Genomic DNA, 21,181 nt, shown 5'->3' on the forward strand with positions numbered 1-21,181 from the left:
CTAATGCAGTTAGGCATCTTAAAGTGAAGGTCAACTTTGATGAATGAAAGCCCGGTTTTTAAAAATTCTATTAAAAACAGGGACACTTTCATTCATCAAAGTTTATAAAGCAGCCGTTTTGTTTAAAAACTTACCCCTCTCCTCTTCACAGCCAGAGCAGCTTCCCCCACCCGCAGATCCTCCTTTCATATGTTGGAGGAAGCAGGATTCTTCATTGCTAATAACTGCTTCCAACCTCCCAGTGCAAACATTGCCTGAAGCCATGCTTTGATTGGAGGAAGCCGGATTCTTCATAGCTGACGTATGTAGAGAGGTTTTGTGGGCGGGGGAAGCTGCTCCGCCTGTGAAGAGGAGAGAGGTACGTTTTTAAACAAAACGGCTGCTTTGTAAACTTTAATGATTTGAAAGTGCCCCTGTTTTTAATAGTATTTTTTCATTCATCAGACCTTCATTTTAAACTCTTTTGGTATCCTTGTTGACTGTATAACATGGATGTCATGGTTTGTTGCTAGTAGCAGAATTTTCTATCTCATTGCTGCAACAATCAGTAGATCCAACTGTTTCAGCAAGGGGTGTGTCTGTTTATCATGGAGTTTGTAATGAGATATTTCAGGGTAACAATTTGCTGCAGCCCATCTTAACTATGACCTCCAGAGTCACCAGTCTATCTGATTAGGGTATGGTTTTGGAGTCTGTCTTTATAGCAGTTTTACATGAAGGATGGAGCTTTTCAGCTTCTGTTTATGAAATTTACAAGTCAGCATTATGAGAACATATTTATACTTTCAGTAATCCCTATATTATACAGGTTTATCTAATTATTTAGGGAAAATGTTTTTATATTTAGATCCAGAATAGTTTTATTTGTAGGTACTCTGACACAGGAACAGCACAGCCAGGGGACTTAAAGGGACAGTCTACTCCATAATTATTATTGTTTTAAAAAGATAGATAATCCCTTTATTACCTATTCCCCAGTTTTGCATAACCAACAGTTATATTAATACACATTTTACCTCTGTGATTACCTTGTATCTGAGCCTCTGCAGACTTCCCCCTTATTTCAGTTCTTTTGACAGACTTGCATTTTAGCCACTCAGTGCTGGCTCCTAGGTAACTCCACGTGTGTGAGCACACTTATTTATGACACACGAACTAAGGCCCTCTAGTGGTGAAAAACTGCCAAAATGCATTCAGATAAGAGGCAGCCTTCAAGGTCTAAGAAATTAGCATATGAGCCTGCCTAGATTTAGCTTTCAATTAAGAATACCAAGAGAACAAAGCAAAATTGGTAATAAAAGTAAATAGAGCATGTCATTTTAAACAACTTTCCAATCTGAATCATGAACGTTTATTTAAAGTGATGGTAGGACTTACCAGTGCTGTAAATAAAGGGGACTTTCAGTCATGAAGTATAAAAAAAACTACAGGCTGTGAAAGTAACTTTATTTGTCCGCAGTTTATGCCAAGTTGAACGCCACCGGCCACCCACAGTGAAACTCTATTTTCACCTCTTAGCCAGTAGTGTGTTAGCCATACGGTGTTATGATGAACAGCTACCACGGCTATTGGCTAAGAGGTGAAAATGTCAGCTCATTGAAAAAAGTGTTGTGCCATGGGCGGCCGGAGGCAATCAGGTCTGCATAAATTAGCGGGCAAATAAAGGTGCTTTCAGCATGAAGTTTTTTTTATACTTCATAACTGAAAGTTCCCTTTATTTATATCACTGGTAAATCCTAGCTTTTCAAAAACTCTAGGATTTGCCATCACTTAAGTACGAGAATTTTTTCCTGTCTCAACTGCCAACTTGTAAATGACCTGTTTGTAAAAATGTGTTTACTACCATACAGATGTTGACATTTTTGATGTTGGTCAGACTTTCTACACTTTGCCCGAGCGCAGTACTGCAGAGGTTGGATAGGCTGGTGGAACCCTTACGAGCCACATGTACAACAAAGGTAATACCTTTTTTTGTAAATGCCAAAAAATGTGTGTGTTTATTTTAGCTTATATTTCTTTTCTAAAATTATGTCCCATAGTCCTCCATAACATATGGGATATTATCCAGCCACTAGGAGGTCAAGAACCCATATCATAGTTTCAAATTGCTACCATCTGTTTTTTTTTGTTGGCTTTGTATGAGTTGGTTGAGAAGACGTGTTTCCAGCTACTTGCTTATGGATTTATAGTTGGAAGCTCAGACCTATTTGAGACCCAGAGCCCCTGGGAATTATTCACAAAGAAGACAGAAGAGAAACTTAAACGCAGCTGAATGATACAGGGACATAGGAATACCCTGTTATGTGCAAAGTATTTCCCTATGGGACATCAGTCATAACTACTCTCAGGCATTGTGGGGACCCATCCTTAGCCTCCCCCTGCGGTACACAGGTATTTCCTACTGCAATCCTCTGCGGTACCCGATACCTGCACTGGTTGGGCAGGGCCTGTGGACCATCATTCCAAAATAAAAGATTTGATCAGGTAAGCATAAATTTTGTTTTCTTTCGTAATATGATGGTCCACAGTCCTCCATAACATTTGGGCTCACCAGATGTGTTCAGCAAGATCATAGTAGTACTTTTCTGCTCTGGAGCATGAGTAAACGCAAAACATTTTGTTATTGCATTGTTGCTTACATAGAACTAGCCCATTAGAACATTTATTTATTTCTTAAGATATAGTGAGTCCACGGATCATCTTAATTACTGTTGGGATATCACTCCTGTCCAGCAGGAGGCGGCAAAGAGCACCACTGCAAAGCTGTTAAATACCACCCCCTTACCGATAACCCCCAGTCATTCTCTTCGCCTATGCAAGGAGGTGGTAATGTTTTTAGAGTGTCTGTAGATTCTTCAATCAAGAGTTTATTATTTTTAAAGCAGAGCTGTTTGTTCTGTTTTTTTTTTTACTGGGATCTAGCTGTGTTCCACATCAGTCTCTTCAGTAGAGCTGTGGTGGCTTTTGAGTAATTGAAAACTGGTGGGATTTTTCATTTCACCGTGCCTTTCATGTTTGGTGCTGCCCTACCCTGAATGCCTGATTAACTTTAGTCAATCCTTCACTTGTTCCATGGGTCTATGGAGGGAGGAAGCCTTTCCATATCTGTGAGCTGCCCTGCTGCCAGGCAGATTTGACTCTGGTAAGTGCCTTTTATTATTTTCTTTATTAAGAGAGTTTAGCACTTTGATGGGTACAGGGACTTTTAAACCAGTATTTGGGCACTGTATGACACTCAGGAAAGGCTCTGTGGTTTTTAAAAAAAATGGAATGGAAGCTGCTCTTTTAGCCACGCCCACGAAGGGGCGGATGTTAGTTTGGCGGTTTTCATTGCTTTCAAAGGCTAAGAGATCTTTTCCGGCTTCAGGGGATCAGGTAGGCACTTCAGCAGGGTCTGTTGAGGTAAGGAGGCTGTCTAAAGGTGTTTTTTAGTTTAAAAAGCAATTGTATTTTTTTGCAGTAAAAAAGTTGCAGTTTAAAATTTTAAAGTGACAGTGTTTTTTGTTTTAAAGTTTTTTTTTAAGACGCTTTGGAAGATGTTACATGCAGCTTGTGTTTTGATTCTAATGTGGAACCTCCAATGCCTTTTTGTGCCTCATGTATTGAGAAGACCTTACGTGTAGGGAAAAGATTTTTCCTGAGCCATCATTAGCTGGGGGGGATGCTGTTCAGGGGTCTCCTGTTCAGAATATGCCGCAGATTTCTCCTCGTGTCCCTTCATTCAGTGTCATCTCATGCAGTGCTCAGTGTTTCTACTCCAGTTGGAGTTTCCTTGCAGGACATTTCTACCCAGATATCCTCTGCGGTAACTAATGCCCTGGCGGTTTTTCCTGCTTTTCAGGGAAAGCGTAAGAGGAGATAAAAGGATTCAGTTGTCAAGGTATCTGAATCAAGTATGGCTATGCTGAATGTTTCTTCCCATAGGTCTGAGGGGGAGGATTCTTCCATAGCGTCTGAGGGGGAAATTTCAGATTCAGAGGTCATTCTCTCCCTCAAGATAAGAGAAATAAGACTAAGGGTCGCCAGAGTTTTTTCATTCCTTTCGAAACTTTTCAGGTAAACCTTTCCCTTCCTCTGCTAAGCAGGAACAGTCCAAGTCCTCCTGGAAGTCCAATCAGGCCTGGGGTAAGGGGCAGCAGTCTAAGAAGCCTGTCTCTGATTCAAAGTCAGCATGAGGAGTCTGCCCCGGTCCGGGAGCAGATCCTGTGGGGGGCAGACTTTCCCTGTTCTCTATGGCTTGGGTTCGGGATGTTTCAGATCCCTGGGCAGTGGACGTAGTGTCCCACGGGTACAAATTGGAGTTCAAAAGTTTTCCTCCCAGGGGCAGGTTCCATCTTTCAAGGTTATCTGTAAACCGGATAAAAAGAGAGGCATTTTTAAAATGTGTTCAGGATCTGTCCGACCTAGGAGTAATATTTCCTGTTCCAATTCAAGAACAAGGTCTGGGTTTTTATTCCAATCTGTTAATGTTGTTGTGGTTGTTGTTGTGCTGGTGGTTGTGGTGGTTGTTGGTGGGGTTTTTTTTTTTTCTGCACTCCCACGGTTGGAAGGTGAATTTAGGAAAAAGTTTCTTGGTTCCATCTACAAGGTTGGTATTCTTGGGAACCATTATCGATTCACTAAAGTTGAAGATTTTTCTAACAGAAGCAAGAAGAACAAAGATCTTCTATTCTTGTCTTGCCCTTCAGTCCTCTCCTTGGCCGTCAGTGGCTCAGTGTATGGAAGTAATCGGTCTGATGGTGTCGGCTATGAACATCATTCTGTTTGCTCGGTTCCATCTCAGGTCTCTGCAGTTATGCATGCTCAGACAATGGAACAGGGATTATGCGGATCTGTCTCCGCGAATTGTTCTGGATCAGGTGACGAGATTCTCTTCTGTGGTGGTTGTCTCAGGAACATCTCACTCAAAGAACCTGATTTTGCAGGCCTTCCTGGGTGATTGTGATCACGGATGCCAGCCTGCTGGGATGGGGAGCTGTCAGGCTCAGGGTCTATGGACTCGGGAGGAGTCGTTTCTTCCCATAAAACATCTTATTGCTGAGGGCAATCTTCAATGCTCTTCCGGCCTGGCCTCAGCTTCAACCCAGTTTATCAGGTTTCAGTCGGACAATATGTCAGTGGCTTACATCAATCTTTAGGGAGGAACTCGGAGTTCCTTAGCCATGACAGAGGTAGCCAGGATTATTCAGTGGGCAGAGTCCCACAATTGCTGTCTGTCTGCGATCCACATTCCAGAAGTGGACAACTGGGAGGCGGATTTTCTGAGCAGGCAGATGTTTCATCCAGGGGAGTGGGAACTTCACCCGGAGGTGTTTGCCAACTTGGTTTGCAAGTGGGGGCAGTCGGAGCTGGATCTCATGGCATCTCGTCAGAATGCCAAGCTTCCGAGGTACGGGTCAAGGTCAAGAGATTCTCGGGCTGTGCTAATAGACATGCTGGCAGTTCCTTGGAATTTTAGCCTAGTGTATGTGTTTCCTCCGTTTGCTCTCCTTCCACGAGTCATTGCTCGAATCGGACAGGAGAGGGCATCAGTGATTCTCATTGCTCCAGCATGGCCTCGCAGAATCTGGTATGCAGATCTGGTGGAGATGTCATCTCTTCCACCTTGGAGTCTTCCGTTAAGGAAGGACCTTCTACTTCAGGGGCCCTTCCTTCATCCAAATCTTATTTCTCTGAAGCTGACTGCTTGGAGATTAAACGCTTGATTTTATCTAAGCGTGAATTTTCAGAGTCGGTCATCGAGACTATGATTCAGGCTCGCAAGCCTGTTACTAGAAAGATTTACTATAAGATATGGCGTTAATATCTTTATTGGTGTGAATCCAAAGGCTTCTCTTGGAGTAGAGTTAGGATTCCTATGATTTTGTCTTTTCTCCAGGAGGGTCTGGAGAAGGGTTTAGCTGATAGTACCCTGAAGGGTCAAATTTCTGCTTTATCTTTTTTGTTGCAAAAGCGTCTGGCAGATGTGCAGTCTTTTTGTCAGGCCCTGTTTAGAATCCGGCCTACGTTTAAGTTTGCTACTCCTCCATGGAGTCTTAATTTGGTTCTTAGAGTTCTTCAACAGGCTCCGTTTGAGCCTATGCATACTTTGGATATTAAAATGTTAACCTGGAAGGTTTTGTTTTTACAATTTTCGGATATGTTATACATTCATAGCGTTGTATGTATAAAGTAAGATTATCCAGTGTGTATCACTCTATTTAGACCTCTTCTCTCCCTGCTCATTATTCCTGCAAGAACGCTAACATATTTGTGGAAGTCAGGTTTTGTTTTTGGTGGCTATCTCTTTGGCTAGAAGAGTTTCGGAGCTTTCAGTACTGCAGTGTGAATCTCCTTACCTTATTTTTCATTCTGATAAGGTGGTATTACATACTGCCTTAGGTTTCCTTCCAAAAGTGGTTTCGGATAAGAATATTAATCAAGAAGTTGTTGTTTCTTCTTTGTGTCCTAATCCTTCTTCTCAGAAGGAGCGTTTGGGGCACAACCTGGATGTGGTTCGTGCGTTAAAATATTATTTACGGGGGCGTGTCCGGGCTATGGTCCAAGATGGCCGCTAAATTAGGAGCTCTGTAACCCAGTATTGCAATCCACCTGTAATCTGGACTTCAAAAAGCCATCCAGCAGGAATTTACATATTAAAACATAGGGGACACTTTGCTGACTGGAACTCTATAAAGAATTTTGTTTGTAAAGCTACAGGACTTCCTAAACTGGGCCGCTGAGACTCATTGGTGGCCTCCACGGAGAGAGAGCTCAGAGCACCCCCCCCGGGAAACCGGGTTAACGGAGCATATAGAAATCCTCTGTACAACCTCAATTTAACCTGAAATTAGATTTGTAAAATGGGAGATATTGCCGTTACCATTAGAGACCTGTTCTTGGATTTTGAGCACAGGATGTGCTACAGACTGGACCGCCTTGCGTCCCACATGGAGCAAGTACACGCTGAGATCATGGCGCCTAAGCTTCAGGCGGCGAGGGAGATGGAACCTATAAACCAAGGAGTAAACCCGCAATCTAACATAGCCCAGCTTACTGCAGGGGGAGTTATGCTGTGCCCACAGCTGATAGCCTGCATGGGATCCTCGCCTGATATTCCGGTCTCAGCTCTGGAGGAGGCGGCCGGCCCTCCGGACGGGGACTCTAAATTCGCTAGCGCTCACGACGAGATCCATATGGAGGCAGCTGCAGGGCACTTAGAGGCGGAGGCCATGGATCGGAGAGAGGAGACCTCTCGATGCAAAGAAGATTTCCGCCGATGGCGGAGCATGTCCGCATCTTCCTGTTTCCAGCTGGGTCTAGTGGAGGAGGCTGAGGTCTCGCCGGGTGTGCACGGTGGAATGGAGATCGGATGGAATGAGAGGGGGACTCGGCTTGCCAATATATAAGGTATCTCTAGCTTCACTGCTGAATTATGTGTATTCCCAGGCCCGTTTATTGCCAGCTCATACATTAGACAAGGTGTGGGCTAGAGCAGTAAGATAAGCTGCGGTGGACTTTAGACCTACTGTCCACATAACAACTAGCCATCAGGACATCCTGTACTTATATTTCACATAATAGTGTTTTACTTTACTGGAAGCCCTGAGATGGACTTGACACATAACAGAACTGTTTTCATAGAGCTGCGTGTAGAATGTGCAGGTGCCAGCATCATTCCTTTTCCCATCTACACATTGTGATATGTTATTAAGGCCCAAAAGACGATTCCTTGATCTGATTCAGCACCTCAAGGGACATGTGGCTGTATGGTATCCCACATCCTCTGTTTATCCCCTCAGCCTGGTGGACACACAGCACTCCTGAATGTATCACATACTCTCCTAGCCCATGCTGGAAATTTTGCCTCCACACTAAAGTTTGCTTATTACATAGATAGTCATAAGAAATGACTTGTTAAACATACTGGACTTAGGCTGCGTAGTGTGTGGGGGTATCTCATGTGTTCTGGTAATATCACTTGTATATTTATAAGAGAATGTTTTTTATACCTGCTGGGCTATAAGTTCAATATCCATCTTAATTGTACCACTGTTTACAAAACTTTACATATGCTATTGCTTATGGGCTTATAGCTGATTTCTATACGTATGGCTACAACAAGATTTCAGCAATGGGAGTAGCAAGACAGTTGGGAGGGAGCTATTTGCCTGGAGTCATACGTACCTCTTGAAATAGGGAACTGCTGCATTTTAAAATTCCCTAGGTAGCATAGAACTCACCATTACCTAGAAATAATATTCACACAGTGTCTATGTATTTGTTATAGGTCTCCTTATTTACTAAATTATAGAGTTTGTGTAAACACAACTGCAATAGCGGTAAGCTAATTTCACAGCAGATACCTACTATCTTCTATAGTAAGGACCTAAGGTGCCCCATAATTGTTTCATCATCACCTGTCTCTATCACCATACAGAACTTATATGCCTCAAAGTACTATACGCTAATCTTTCATAACTAGTAGATGATACAAGCCATACTCTCGGCATTGTCTCCTAGGGACACCTAACCTTGTATTACTTTGTGCTTTAGGATATTAGCCTCTTTATAGTTTAGATACCTGTATCTGTGCTGTGCAATTGAAGGTCCAGAAGTGACCTTTAATACTATTAATAAAATAATAAAATAAGGTTCTACCCTCAGATGGGATCCAAAAGTGGTCTCCTGTTTACCATTTGCCTTCTATAGGTTCGAAATTTTGGAAGGGTCCAAAAGTGGCTCTAGTTATTAAAAAGGCTTTATTATGATGTACTTACGTCTGCATTCTGTGATAGGATGAGGTATTGAACATCACTACTTGTATCAAATTTGACCTTATGTTTATATGTTTTACCTTGTACTTTGTATCGTATGTACTGTTTGGTGAACCTTAATAAAAAAATATAAATAAAAAAATATATATTTACAGGCGACTAAGGATTTTCGCCAGTCGTCTTCTTTGTTTGTTGGGTTTTGTGGAAAACGCAAGGGTCAGAAAGCTACGGCTGCTGCTTTCTTTTTGGTTGAGGAGTGTTATTCGTTTGGCATATGAGACTGCTGGACAGCAGCCTCCTAAGAAAATCACGGTTCATTACACAAGGGCTGTTTCCTCATCTTGGGCCTTCAAAAATGAAGCTTCTGTGGAACAGATTTGCAAGGCTGCCACTTGGTCATCTTTACACACTTTTTCTAAATGTTATAAGTTTGATACTTTTGCTTCAGCTGAAGCTTCTTTTGGGAGAAAGGTTCTAAAAGCAGTGGTGCCTTCTGTTTAAGGTTACCTGTCTTGTCCCTCCCTAATCATCCGTGTCCTATGGCTTTGGGTATTGGTTCCCAACAGTAATTAAGATGATCTGTGGACTCACTATATCTTAGGAAAGAAAACATAATTTATGCTTACCAGATAAATGTATTTATTTCCGGATATAGTGAGTCCACAGTCCGCCCTTTATTTTCAGACAGTTTATTTTTTATGTAAACTTCAGGCACCTCTGCACCTTTTTTGTCACTCCCTTGCTTCTGGTCGAATGACTGGGGGGTTATGGGTAAGGGGGTGGTATTTAACAGCTTTGCTGTGGTGCTCTTTGCCGCTTCCTGCTGGACAGGAGTGATATCCCAAAAGTAATTAAGATGATCTGTGGACTCACTATATCCGGAAAGAAATTTTTCAGGTAAGCATAAATGATGTTTTTTGCACTTTTATGTTCTTTAAATGATTAATTTCCACAAAAGTATAAATTGTATTGGTTTGAGTTAGAAATGACTATGCTGCCTAGGGATTAGTATTTTCCCCCTTGTTTCACTTTTATAGTTCTTGCTTGAATTTTTCCCCCACAATGGCGGTGAGAGCCTATGAGCCATAACTCCTGGGGATTCCTCTCCTGGCCACTAGGAGGAGGAGGCAAAGATTTTCAAAACTTTAAGAACCTTTAAAAGCCCTCCCACCTCACCAGTAAACCAGTTTTACCTATGCTTACGCAAGAGGAAGTTGAAGAATGGAAGTGCTCCAGGTGTTATGTGAGATGTGTTCTCAGACAGATTTTGAGGCCCATTTTCCCCTCAGAGAGCTACTTTTTGGACAGAGTGAAGTTTTTTTATCGAGTATTGGATAGTGGCACAATTACACCCAGTAGGAATTAGTCACAGGTCTACCACAGGTGTCGCGGGGACCAGTCCCTAGCCCCTCCTTTTGGATTGTCTTTATACCCCACATACAGAACTGTATTGGCTATCTACTGGAAGCTGTGTTTTCCTGCAGATGTTAAGTCTAGTGGTGTGGGTGCTTTTTAGGTAAGTATGTAGTTTTGGAACCCATTAGGGCTGCAACTAATAATTTCTTTTAATAATCAAATCTGATTAAAAAAAATACCACTTTCTTATATTTAAAATTAAATCTATAAACTGAGGGTTACAAATATAAACTTCAGACTAAAACTTTAAATTAACAAAACTGTCCAATTTTTAAGCAACAGGACTCATTTTTATAATTAAGCAAAACAAACCAAGAACTGTTTGTTTGAAAGGAGTTAGAACTAGAAAGAGGTAGAGGTAATGCAAACAGGTACTCATGCTCCTGGCTGAGGCTGGTTCTCTTTTTGCAAGCTATAATTGCCTGCAGCAGAGAAGAGGCACTCAAAATGGTTTTGAGGTGCCTGGGATGCATAATTAGGATTTCCTTCTATTGGCAATGGGAGCATTAGTAACCTATGGGAAATACTATTCCTGGCCACCAGGAGGCGGCACAGACACCCCAAACAAGGCTATAAATATCCCTCCCATTGTATCATGGAGATAGGCAGAGAGAGGTGCTCTGTAAAGAAGAAAAGAAGTTTATGATGGATTGGATTAGAGCCAGGGATCATATATCCAGATAAATCTCAATTGGGTGTTGGTATATATGCTGATCGACGCTGGATCTCCCATGCCTCTTTCCAGTCTAAACTAAATCCTGTCTGTTAACACGGTGTGTATCACATTAAATTATTCTATTTATAAGTAAGTTGTCTCCTCTTTCATGGCAACCTGTCTAATAAATAGGCGGTGTAAGTCTTGTCCTATGTGTTTAGGTTACGTTCACTGTACTCATTCCTATGCCCTTTGCTATGCCTCCATAAGCTTAACGGTAGTCCAGCCACAATTATATAAGGCTGAGAGGGATGTGCTTCTGCACGTTAAAAAGCGAGACATTGACAGGTTTTTGTCCTACCATGGCTCTCTAATACTCAGAATAATCAAGATTAGGTACTTACTAAACTCAGGGGCCGTACAAAGTGGACTCTGTGTTACTACAGACCGCTGACTATGTCCTGATGTAGGCCACTGAGGTGGGTGGAGATATGGATTCCTGCTGTAGGCAGCACTTCTGTGCCATTTCCACTTCAGATCCACTGTGTGGTTGTCCTGTGGAAGAGCGGTATCAACATGTTTGGCCAGAGTGGAGGTGGTAAGACGCCTTAAACTGGGCTTTCAAGCGGTCAGTTGTTTTTCTGCTTCTTGGAACATATCCCTTGTGGTATTTACGACTTTCCATGCTAGTACAATGAGCGACTCCACGGAGGGTCTGTAGGAATTTTCCTCTGTAGAATCCATTGTCAATAATAAATGCATGCTCTGAAAACTAGTGTCGGTGTTACCTCCAGTACAACTCTGCAATACTTGTCTTGAATATGTCTTGAGGAATTGCTCAGGAGTTCCAAGTGTTCAGACCACGGAGAAGTTTACCACATGTCCTCTAGTAGGCCTTACCACAACTTCTCAGATCTTGATTGATTGGAACAATTCAGTTCAGCAACCTGTGGAGGTGACTTCCTTTTGCTCCAGAAAGTGGCTTAGTGGTGAGCCCTTTCTCCAACATTGGTGTGTCCGGTCCACGGCGTCATCCATAACTTGTGGGAATATTCTCCTCCCCAACAGGAAATGGCAAAGAGCACAGCAAAAGCTGTCCATATAGTCCCTCCTAGGCTCCGCCCACCCCAGTCATTCTCTTTGCCGTTGCACAGGCAACATCTCCACGGAGATGGTGAAGAGTATGTGGTGTTTAGTTGTAGTTTTTTTATTCTACTATCAAGAGTTTGTTATTTTAAAATAGTGCTGGTATGTACTATTTACTCTGAAACAGAAAAGGATGAAGAGTTCTGTTTGTGAGTGGAATATGATTTTAGCAGCAGTAACTAAAATCGTTTGCTGTTTCCACATAGGACTGTTGAGATGAGATAACTTCAGTTGGGGGAAACAGTTAGCAGACTTTTCTGCTTAAGGTATGACTAGCCATATTTCTAACAAGACTGTGTAATGCTGGAAGGCTGTCATTTTTCCCCTCATGGGGACCGGTAAGCCATTTTCTTAGTCTCAAACAGAATAAAGGGCTTAATATGGGCTATAAAACTGGTAGACACTTTTATGGGCTAGATCGATTGCTTTATTTGGGCATTTTATACAGCTTGAGGTTAAAATTCACACTTTATAACTTTGGGGAAGTTATTTTCACGGCAGGCACTGGCTTAGACACCTTCCCAGTCAGGAAGGGCCTTCTTTGTAGTAGGCAGAGCCTCATTTTCGCTCCATTACTGCACAGTTACTTTTGAGAGCAGGACATGCAGACAGGGCCGCCATCAGGGGGTGACAGGGGTGACTCCTGTCAGGGGCCCAATGAACCAGGGGGGCCCCATGAGGCAAGAACTAAAAAAAAAAAATTCTTTTTTTTTTTTTAAATTTTGGCAGCCACCAGTGGGTACTACAGCAGAGTGCTAATTGAGCATGGGAAATGTTATTACAAGGAATAAAGTATTAGCCTTTGAGAGGATTTCTTAGTGTGCACTAAACCACTATGCTCAGTGTGAGACAGACTTGGCACTTTGTACAGTGTGTGCCTGAGTCAGAAGGCAAATCACTTTCATTTGAAGAGGAGGTAGGACTTACTTAGCAAATGTTTTTTTATTTGTTTGTGCAATTTTGGATTGTAACTTCAGTGTGGTAGTAGTTGTATGGTGGGGCTAGGGGTCCATAAAAACACATTTTTTTAGCAGCAGTGTATTTATGATTATTTGACAATGCTGTAGAAATGCAGAAATGTTTACTCCTCAATACACAAATGGTAGATGCCCTTTTGGCAGATATGCATTATATATATATATATATATATATATATATATATATATATATATATATATATATATATATATATTACATTCCAGTTTACTGCCCCTTTATGCAAGGACTTTCCAGATGCAAGGAGGCATTTTATCTAAGATTTTTACATCTGCATAAAATGTTATACTCTCAGACTAAGATTGCTCAGTGTTTTAAATGAGACAGGTTAACTTAAAACTGTTCAGTTTACACTACAGCTGACTTAGTTTTGAAATACATACCAACAAGCCTAAATCCTGCATTTAACCAGATCTAATGGTATGAGTACCACAGCTTATGGTCCCACCAAGACCATATAGAGTACAGCATTTTCAAAATCCATAAGTACAGCTGACAGATGGGAAAATTTGTACACTATATTTGAAGTGGTGCTCTTGGTTGGGGAAAATGGGAAAACAACAAACAAACATATGTCAACCTTTTAAAGGTACTTTTCTTCATCTAGCCATCTACCCAGCTCATTAATGTACAATTGTGAATTCACAGAATTATTTTTGTTTGCACATTTACAAATATGATTCTTTAAAAAGTGATCTCTTAATTTCTGCATTTTTTTTATCATGCATGCCACACACTGTTGATTTAGGGGATGCAAGGTGCATAAATGTTTCCTTCTGTGAGTGTTTCTGTGGGTGTATGTGTTTGTCTTTGTGCTTTGGTTTGTGTCTCTATGTGTATGTATTTCTTCTGTTATGTGTGATCAGTCCACGGGTCATCATTACTTCTGGGATATAACTCCTCCCCAACAGGAAATGCAAGAGGATTCACCCAGCAGAGCTGCATATAGCTCCTCCCCTCTACGTCAGTCCCAGTCATTCTCTTGCACCCAACGACTAGATAGGATGTGTGAGAGGACTATGGTGATTATACTTAGTTTTTATGACTTCAATCAAAAGTTTGTTATTTTAAAATAGCACCGGAGCGTGTTATTACTTCTCTGGCAGAGTTTGAGGAAGAATCTGACAGAGTTTTTTACTATGATTTTAACCGGAGTCGTTAAGATCATATTGCTGTTCTCGACCATCTGAGGGAGGTAAAGGCTTCAGATCAGGGGACAGCGGGCAGATGAATCTGCATTGAGGTATGTGGCAGTTTTTATTTTCTGAATGGAATTGATGAGAAAAGCCTGCCATACCGTTAAAATGACATGTATGTATACACTTCAGTATTCTGGGGATGGTATTTCACCGGAACTACTGTGTTAAAGGTCACTAATCCTTTTAATAACTATTCTCATGTTAAACGTTTTTGCTGGAATGTAGAATCGTTTACATTGCTGAGGTACTGTGTGAATAAATGTTTGGGCATTATTTTCCACTTGGCAGTTTTTTGCTTTAATTGTGACAGTTTCGTTTCTCTTCACTGCTGTGTGGGAGAGGGAGGGGCCGTTTTTGGCGCTCTTTGCTACGCATCAAAAAATTCCAGTCAGCTACTTTTATATTTCCTGCATGATCCGGTTCATCTCTGACAGATCTCAGGGGTCTTCAAACTTCTTTGAAGGGAGGTAAATTCTCTCAGCAGAGCTGTGAGAATTCTTATAGTGACTGTGTATAGAAAACGTTGTTTTGTTTTCTTATGTACAAATTTAATTAGTGTTGTTTTTTTTACTAATGGGAACAAACCTTTGCTAAAAGTTGTGTTGTTTTTAAAATTTGATGCAATAACTGTTTTTCAGTTCATTATTTCAACTGTCATTTAATCGTTAGTACCTCTTTGAGGCACAGTACGTTTTTTGCTAAAAAAGATTATAACCAAGTTGTAAGTTTTTTGCTAGTGTGTTAAACATGTCTGACTCAGAGGAAGATATCTGTGTCATTTGTTCCAATGCCAAGGTGGAGCCCAATAGAAATTTATGTACTAACTGTATTGATGCTACTTTAAATAAAAGTCAATCTGTACAATGTGAACAAATTTCACCAAACAGCGAGGGGAGAGTTATGCCGACTAACTCGCCTCACGCGACAGTACCTGCATCTCCCGCCCGGGAGGTGCGTGATATTTTGGCGCCTAGTACATCTGGGCGGCCATTACAGATAACATTACAAGATATGGCTACTGTTATGACTGAAGTTTTGTCTAAATTACCTGAACTAAGAGGCAAGCGTGATCACTCTGGGGTGAGAACAGAGTGCGCTGACAATGCTAGGGCCATGTCTGATACTGCGTCACAGCTCGCAGAGCATGAGGACGGAGAGCTTCATTCTGTGGGTGACGGTTCTGATCCAAACAGATTGGACTCAGATATTTCAAATTTTAAATTTAAATTGGAGAACCTCCGTGTACTACTAGGGGAGGTCTTAGCAGCTCTCAACGATTGTAACACTGTTGCAATACCAGAGAAACTGTGTAGGTTGGATAAATACTTTGCGGTACCGGCGAGTACTGACGTTTTTCCTATACCTAAGAGACTAACTGAAATTGTTACTAAGGAGTGGGATAGACCCGGTGTGCCGTTCTCACCCCCTCCAATATTTAGAAAGATGTTTCCAATAGACGCCACCACTCGGGACTTATGGCAAACGGTCCCCAAGGTGGAGGGAGCAGTTTCTACTTTAGCTAAGCGTACCACTATCCCGGTGGAGGATAGCTGTGCTTTCTCAGATCCAATGGATAAAAAATTAGAGGGTTACCTTAAGAAAATGTTTGTTCAACAAGGTTTTATATTACAACCCCTTGCATGTATCGCGCCGATTACGGCTGCGGCAGCATTTTGGATTGAGTCGCTTGAAGAGAACCTTAGTTCCTCTACGCTAGACGACATTACGGACAGGCTTAGAGTCCTTAAACTAGCTAATTCTTTCATTTCGGAGGCCGTAGTACATTTAACCAAACTTACGGCTAAGAACTCAGGATTCGCCATACAGGCACGCAGGGCACTGTGGCTAAAATCCTGGTCAGCTGATGTTACTTCTAAGTCCAAATTACTTAATATACCTTTCAAGGGGCAGTCCTTATTCGGGCCCGGTTTGAAAGAAATTATCGCTGACATTACGGGAGGTAAGGGCCACGCCCTACCTCAAGACAAGGCCAAAGCTAAGGCTAGACAGTCTAATTTTCGTCCCTTTCGGAATTTCAAAACAGGAGCAGCATCAACCTCCACTGCACCAAAACAGGAAGGAGCTGTTGCTCGTTACAGGCAAGGCTGGAAGCCTAACCAGTCCTGGAACAAAAGCAAGCAGGCCAGGAAACCTGCTGCTGCCCCAAAGACAGCATGAACCGAGAGCCCCCGATCCGGGACCGGATCTAGTAGGGGGCAGACTCTCTCTCTTCGCCCAGGCCTGGGCAAGAGATGTTCAGGATCCCTGGGCACTAGAGATCATATCTCAGGGATACCTTCTAGACTTCAAATTATCTCCCCCAAGAGGGAGATTTCATCTGTCAAGGTTGTCAACAAACCAGATAAAGAAAGAAGCGTTTCTACGCTGCGTACAAGATCTGTTAACAATGGGAGTGATCCATCCGGTTCCGTGGTCGGAACAAGGACAAGGGTTCTACTCAAACCTGTTTGTGGTTCCCAAAAAAGAGGGAACTTTCAGGCCAATCTTAGATTTAAAGACTCTGAACAAATTCCTAAGAGTTCCATCGTTCAAAATGGAAACTATTCGGACAATCTTACCCATGATCCAAGAGGGTCAGTACATGACCACAGTGGATTTAAAGGATGCTTACCTTCACATACCGATCCACAAAGATCATCACCGGTATCTAAGGTTTGCCTTCTTAGACAGGCACTACCAGTTTGTAGCTCTTCCATTCGGATTGGCTACGGCTCCAAGAATCTTCACAAAGGTTCTGGGTGCCCTTCTAGCGGTACTAAGACCGCGAGGGATTTCGGTAGCTCCGTACCTAGACGACATTCTAATACAAGCTTCAAGCTTTCAAACTGCCAAGTCTCATACAGAGTTAGTTCTGGCATTTCTAAGGTCGCATGGATGGAAAGTGAACGAAAAGAAGAGTTCTCTCTTTCCTCTCACAAGAGTTCCATTCTTGGGGACTCTTATAGATTCTGTAGAAATGAAGATTTACCTGACAGAAGACAGGTTAACAAAACTTCAAAATGCATGCCGCGTCCTTCATTCCATTCAACACCCGTCAGTAGCTCAATGCATGGAGGTGATCGGCTTAATGGTAGCGGCAATGGACATAGTACCTTTTGCACGCCTACACCTCAGACCGCTGCAATTATGCTTGCTAAGTCAGTGGAATGGGGATTACTCAGATTTGTTCCCTACTCTGAATCTGAATCAAGAGACCAGAAATTCTCTTCTATGGTGGCTTCATCGGCCACACCTGTCCAGGGGAATGCCATTCAGCAGGCCAGACTGGACAATTGTAACAACAGACGCCAGCCTACTAGGTTGGGGCGCTGTCTGGAATTCTCTGAAGGCTCAGGGACTATGGAATCAGGAGGAGAGTCTCCTTCCAATAAACATTCTGGAATTGAGAGCAGTTCTCAATGCTCTTCTGGCTTGGCCCCAGTTAATAACTCGGGGGTTCATCAGGTTTCAGTCGGACAACATCACGACTGTAGCTTACATCAACCATCAGGGAGGGACAAGAAGCTCCCTAGCAATGATGGAAGTATCAAAGATAATTCGCTGGGCAGAGTCTCACTCTTGCCACCTGTCAGCAATCCACATCCCGGGAGTGGAGAACTGGGAGGCGGATTTCTTGAGTCGCCAGACTCTTCATCCGGGGGAGTGGGAACTTCATCCGGAGGTCTTTGCCCAAATACTTCGACGTTGGGGCAAACCAGAGATAGATCTCATGGCGTCTCGCCAGAACGCCAAACTTCCTCGCTACGGGTCCAGATCCAGGGATCCGGGAGCAGTTCTGATAGATGCTTTGACAGCACCTTGGAACTTCAGGATGGCTTATGTGTTTCCACCCTTCCCGCTGCTTCCTCGATTGATTGCCAAAATCAAACAGGAGAGAGCATCAGTAATTCTAATAGCACCTGCTTGGCCACGCAGGACTTGGTATGCAGATCTAGTGGACATGTCATCCTGTCCGCCTTGGTCTCTACCTCTAAGACAGGACCTTCTGATACAGGGTCCATTCAAACATCAAAATCTAACTTCTCTGAAGCTGACTGCTTGGAAATTGAACGCTTGATTTTATCAAAACGTGGTTTTTCTGAGTCGGTTATTGATACCCTGATTCAGGCTAGGAAGCCTGTTACCAGAAGGATTTACCATAAAATATGGCGGAAATACCTATACTGGTGCGAATCCAAAGGTTACTCCTGGAGTAAGGTTAGGATCGCTAGGATATTGTCTTTTCTACAAGAAGGTTTAGAAAAGGGTTTATCAGCTAGTTCATTAAAGGGACAGATTTCAGCTCTGTCCATCTTGTTACACAGACGTCTGTCAGAAAATCCAGACGTCCAGTCCTTTTGTCAGGCTTTAGCTAGGATCAAGCCTGTGTTTAAAGCTGTTGCTCCACCATGGAGTTTAAACTTAGTTCTTAACGTTTTACAGGGTGTTCCGTTTGAACCCCTTCATTCCATTGATATAAAAATGTTATCTTGGAAAGTTCTGTTTTTAATGGCTATTTCCTCGGCTCGAAGAGTCTCTGAGTTATCAGCCTTACATTGTGATTCCCCTTATCTGATTTTTCACTCAGACAAGGTAGTTCTGCGTACTAAACCTGGGTTCTTACCTAAGGTAGTCACTAACAGGAACATCAATCAAGAGATTGTTGTCCCATCCTTGTGTCCAAATCCTTCTTCAAAGAAGGAACGTCTTTTACACAATCTAGATGTAGTTCGTGCCCTCAAGTTCTACTTGCAGGCAACTAAAGATTTTCGCCAAACTTCTTCCTTGTTTGTCGTTTACTCTGGACAGAGGAGAGGTCAAAAAGCTTCTGCTACCTCTCTCTCTTTTTGGCTTCGTAGCATAATACGTTTAGCCTATGAGACTGCTGGACAGCAGCCTCCTGAAAGAATTACAGCTCACTCCACTAGAGCTGTGGCTTCCACTTGGGCCTTTAAGAATGAGGCCTCTGTTGAACAGATTTGCAAGGCTGCAACTTGGTCTTCGCTTCATACTTTTTCCAAATTTTACAAATTTGACACTTTTGCTTCTTCGGAGGCTATTTTTGGGAGAAAGGTTCTTCAGGCAGTGGTTCCTTCTGTATAATGAGCCTGCCTATCCCTCCCGTCATCCGTGTACTTTTGCTTTGGTATTGGTATCCCAGAAGTAATGATGACCCGTGGACTGATCACACATAACAGAAGAAAACATAATTTATGCTTACCTGATAAATTCCTTTCTTCTGTTGTGTGATCAGTCCACGGCCCGCCCTGTTTTAAGGCAGGTAAATATCTTTTAAATTATACTCCAGTCACCACTTCACCCTTGGTTACTCCTTTCTCGTTGTTTCTTGGTCGAATGACTGGGACTGACGTAGAGGGGAGGAGCTATATGCAGCTCTGCTGGGTGAATCCTCTTGCATTTCCTGTTGGGGAGGAGTTATATCCCAGAAGTAATGATGACCCGTGGACTGATCACACAACAGAAGAAAGGAATTTATCAGGTAAGCATAAATTATGTTTTTTTATCTGTGGGTCTCTCTGTGAGGGTGGGTGTGTATGTCTTTGTGCATTTTCTGTGGGTGTCTGTGAGGGTGTGTGCATATGTCTTTGAGATTTTCTATGGGTGTTTCTGTGAGGGTGTTTGTGTGTATGTATGTATGTATGTTTTCTGTGGGTGTCTCTGTGAGGGTGTGTGTATGTCTTTGTGTGTTTTCTGTGGATGTCTCACTGAGGGTGTGTGTATGTATGTCTTTCTGTGTTTTTCATGTGGTTGTCTCTCTGTGTGTGTGTGTATGTCTTTGTGTGTTTTCTGTGGGTGTCTGTGTGTGTGTATGTGTGTATATGTCTTTGTGTGTTTTCTGAGGCTGTCTCTGTCTGTGTTTCCTTGGGTGTATGTGCAAGTTTGAGTTTGTGTGTGTGTGTGTCCATTGTCTGTTCCTTTTTAGGACATTTTGACCTTACTGCTAATTATTCACATCTTTCTACAGACTTTGAGAATAACAAGACCTTTCCCGGAAGTAACCACTCCACCATTTAACCTTTAAATTATTGTTTAGGCAGTTCAGGGCCCTTCCTTTCAGCCACTGCATGCTGTTGTCATCTTCCTTTACAAAAAGATAATCAGAACTCCATATTTTGTTTTCTAAATCTCCTTCTTTTTACAAAACTGTAGTTTTCCTCATTACTTGTCAGGTCAATGTAAACAAGTGCTAAGTGTCTGTTTGGGTTTCTGTGTCTGAGTGTGTTTCTTTGCGTGTCTGCTAGAGTGTCTATATGTGAATCCTTATGTGTGAGTGTGTTTGTGTGTTTCAGTGTATGAGTGTGTCTGTGTGTGTGTGTATGTTACTACCTTTACAACATTTCCAAGTTTAGACAATTAAGAATAAAGTGCATATACGTTTTAGTCACTTGGTCAAAAATTGCGCATGTCAAAGGAGTGGGGGGGGGGCCCTGATCAATGGTTGAGTCAGGGGCCCCAAAATTTCTAGTGGCGGCCCTGCATGCAGATGCATGTGTATGGGTCTGGAAGTAGTTGAAAAGGTCCCTAGAAGGCTTCATTTGGTATCGTATACCCCCCTGGGTTTGGTAAAGTCGCAGCAAAGGCTGTAGCTGGGACTGTAGAGGGGTTAAAAGTATAAACGGCTCCGGTTTTGTCATTTTAAGGGTTAAAGGTCTGAAATTTGGGGTGCAATGCTTTGAGTGCTTTAAGACACTGTGGTGAAAATTTGGTTAAGATTGAACAATTCCTTCATAGTTTTTCACATATTCAGTAAAAAAGTGTGCCCTGTTTAAAATTTAAAGAGACAGTAACGTTTTTATTTTAAAACAGTTTTTGTACTTTATTGACAAGTTTAAGCCTGTTTAACATGTCTGTACCTTCAGATAACCTATGTTCTGTATGTATGGATCCAATGTGTCTCCCCCTTCAAAATTGTGTGATAATTGTGCCATAGCGTCCAAGCAAAGTAAGGACAGTACTGCCACAGATAGTAATGTTGCCCAAGATGATTCATC

At 42.3% G+C, this 21,181-nt stretch overlaps 1 protein-coding gene across 1 annotated transcript in view; it reads left to right on the forward strand.

The window, feature by feature from the left end:
- LOC128644034 (cullin-associated NEDD8-dissociated protein 1) overlaps positions 1-21,181 on the forward strand; it is a gene marked incomplete at its 3' end in the record, with an annotated part of 137,713 nt that overhangs the window by 111,313 nt on the left and 5,219 nt on the right. The window contains 2 exon segments of the mRNA XM_053696799.1: positions 1,851-1,973; positions 6,834-7,326. Coding sequence (XP_053552774.1) covers positions 1,851-1,973; positions 6,834-7,326 — 616 coding nt within the window.

This window comes from Bombina bombina, unplaced genomic scaffold (assembly GCF_027579735.1).
Source record: "Bombina bombina isolate aBomBom1 unplaced genomic scaffold, aBomBom1.pri scaffold_586, whole genome shotgun sequence".
NCBI lineage: Eukaryota > Metazoa > Chordata > Amphibia > Anura > Bombinatoridae > Bombina > Bombina bombina.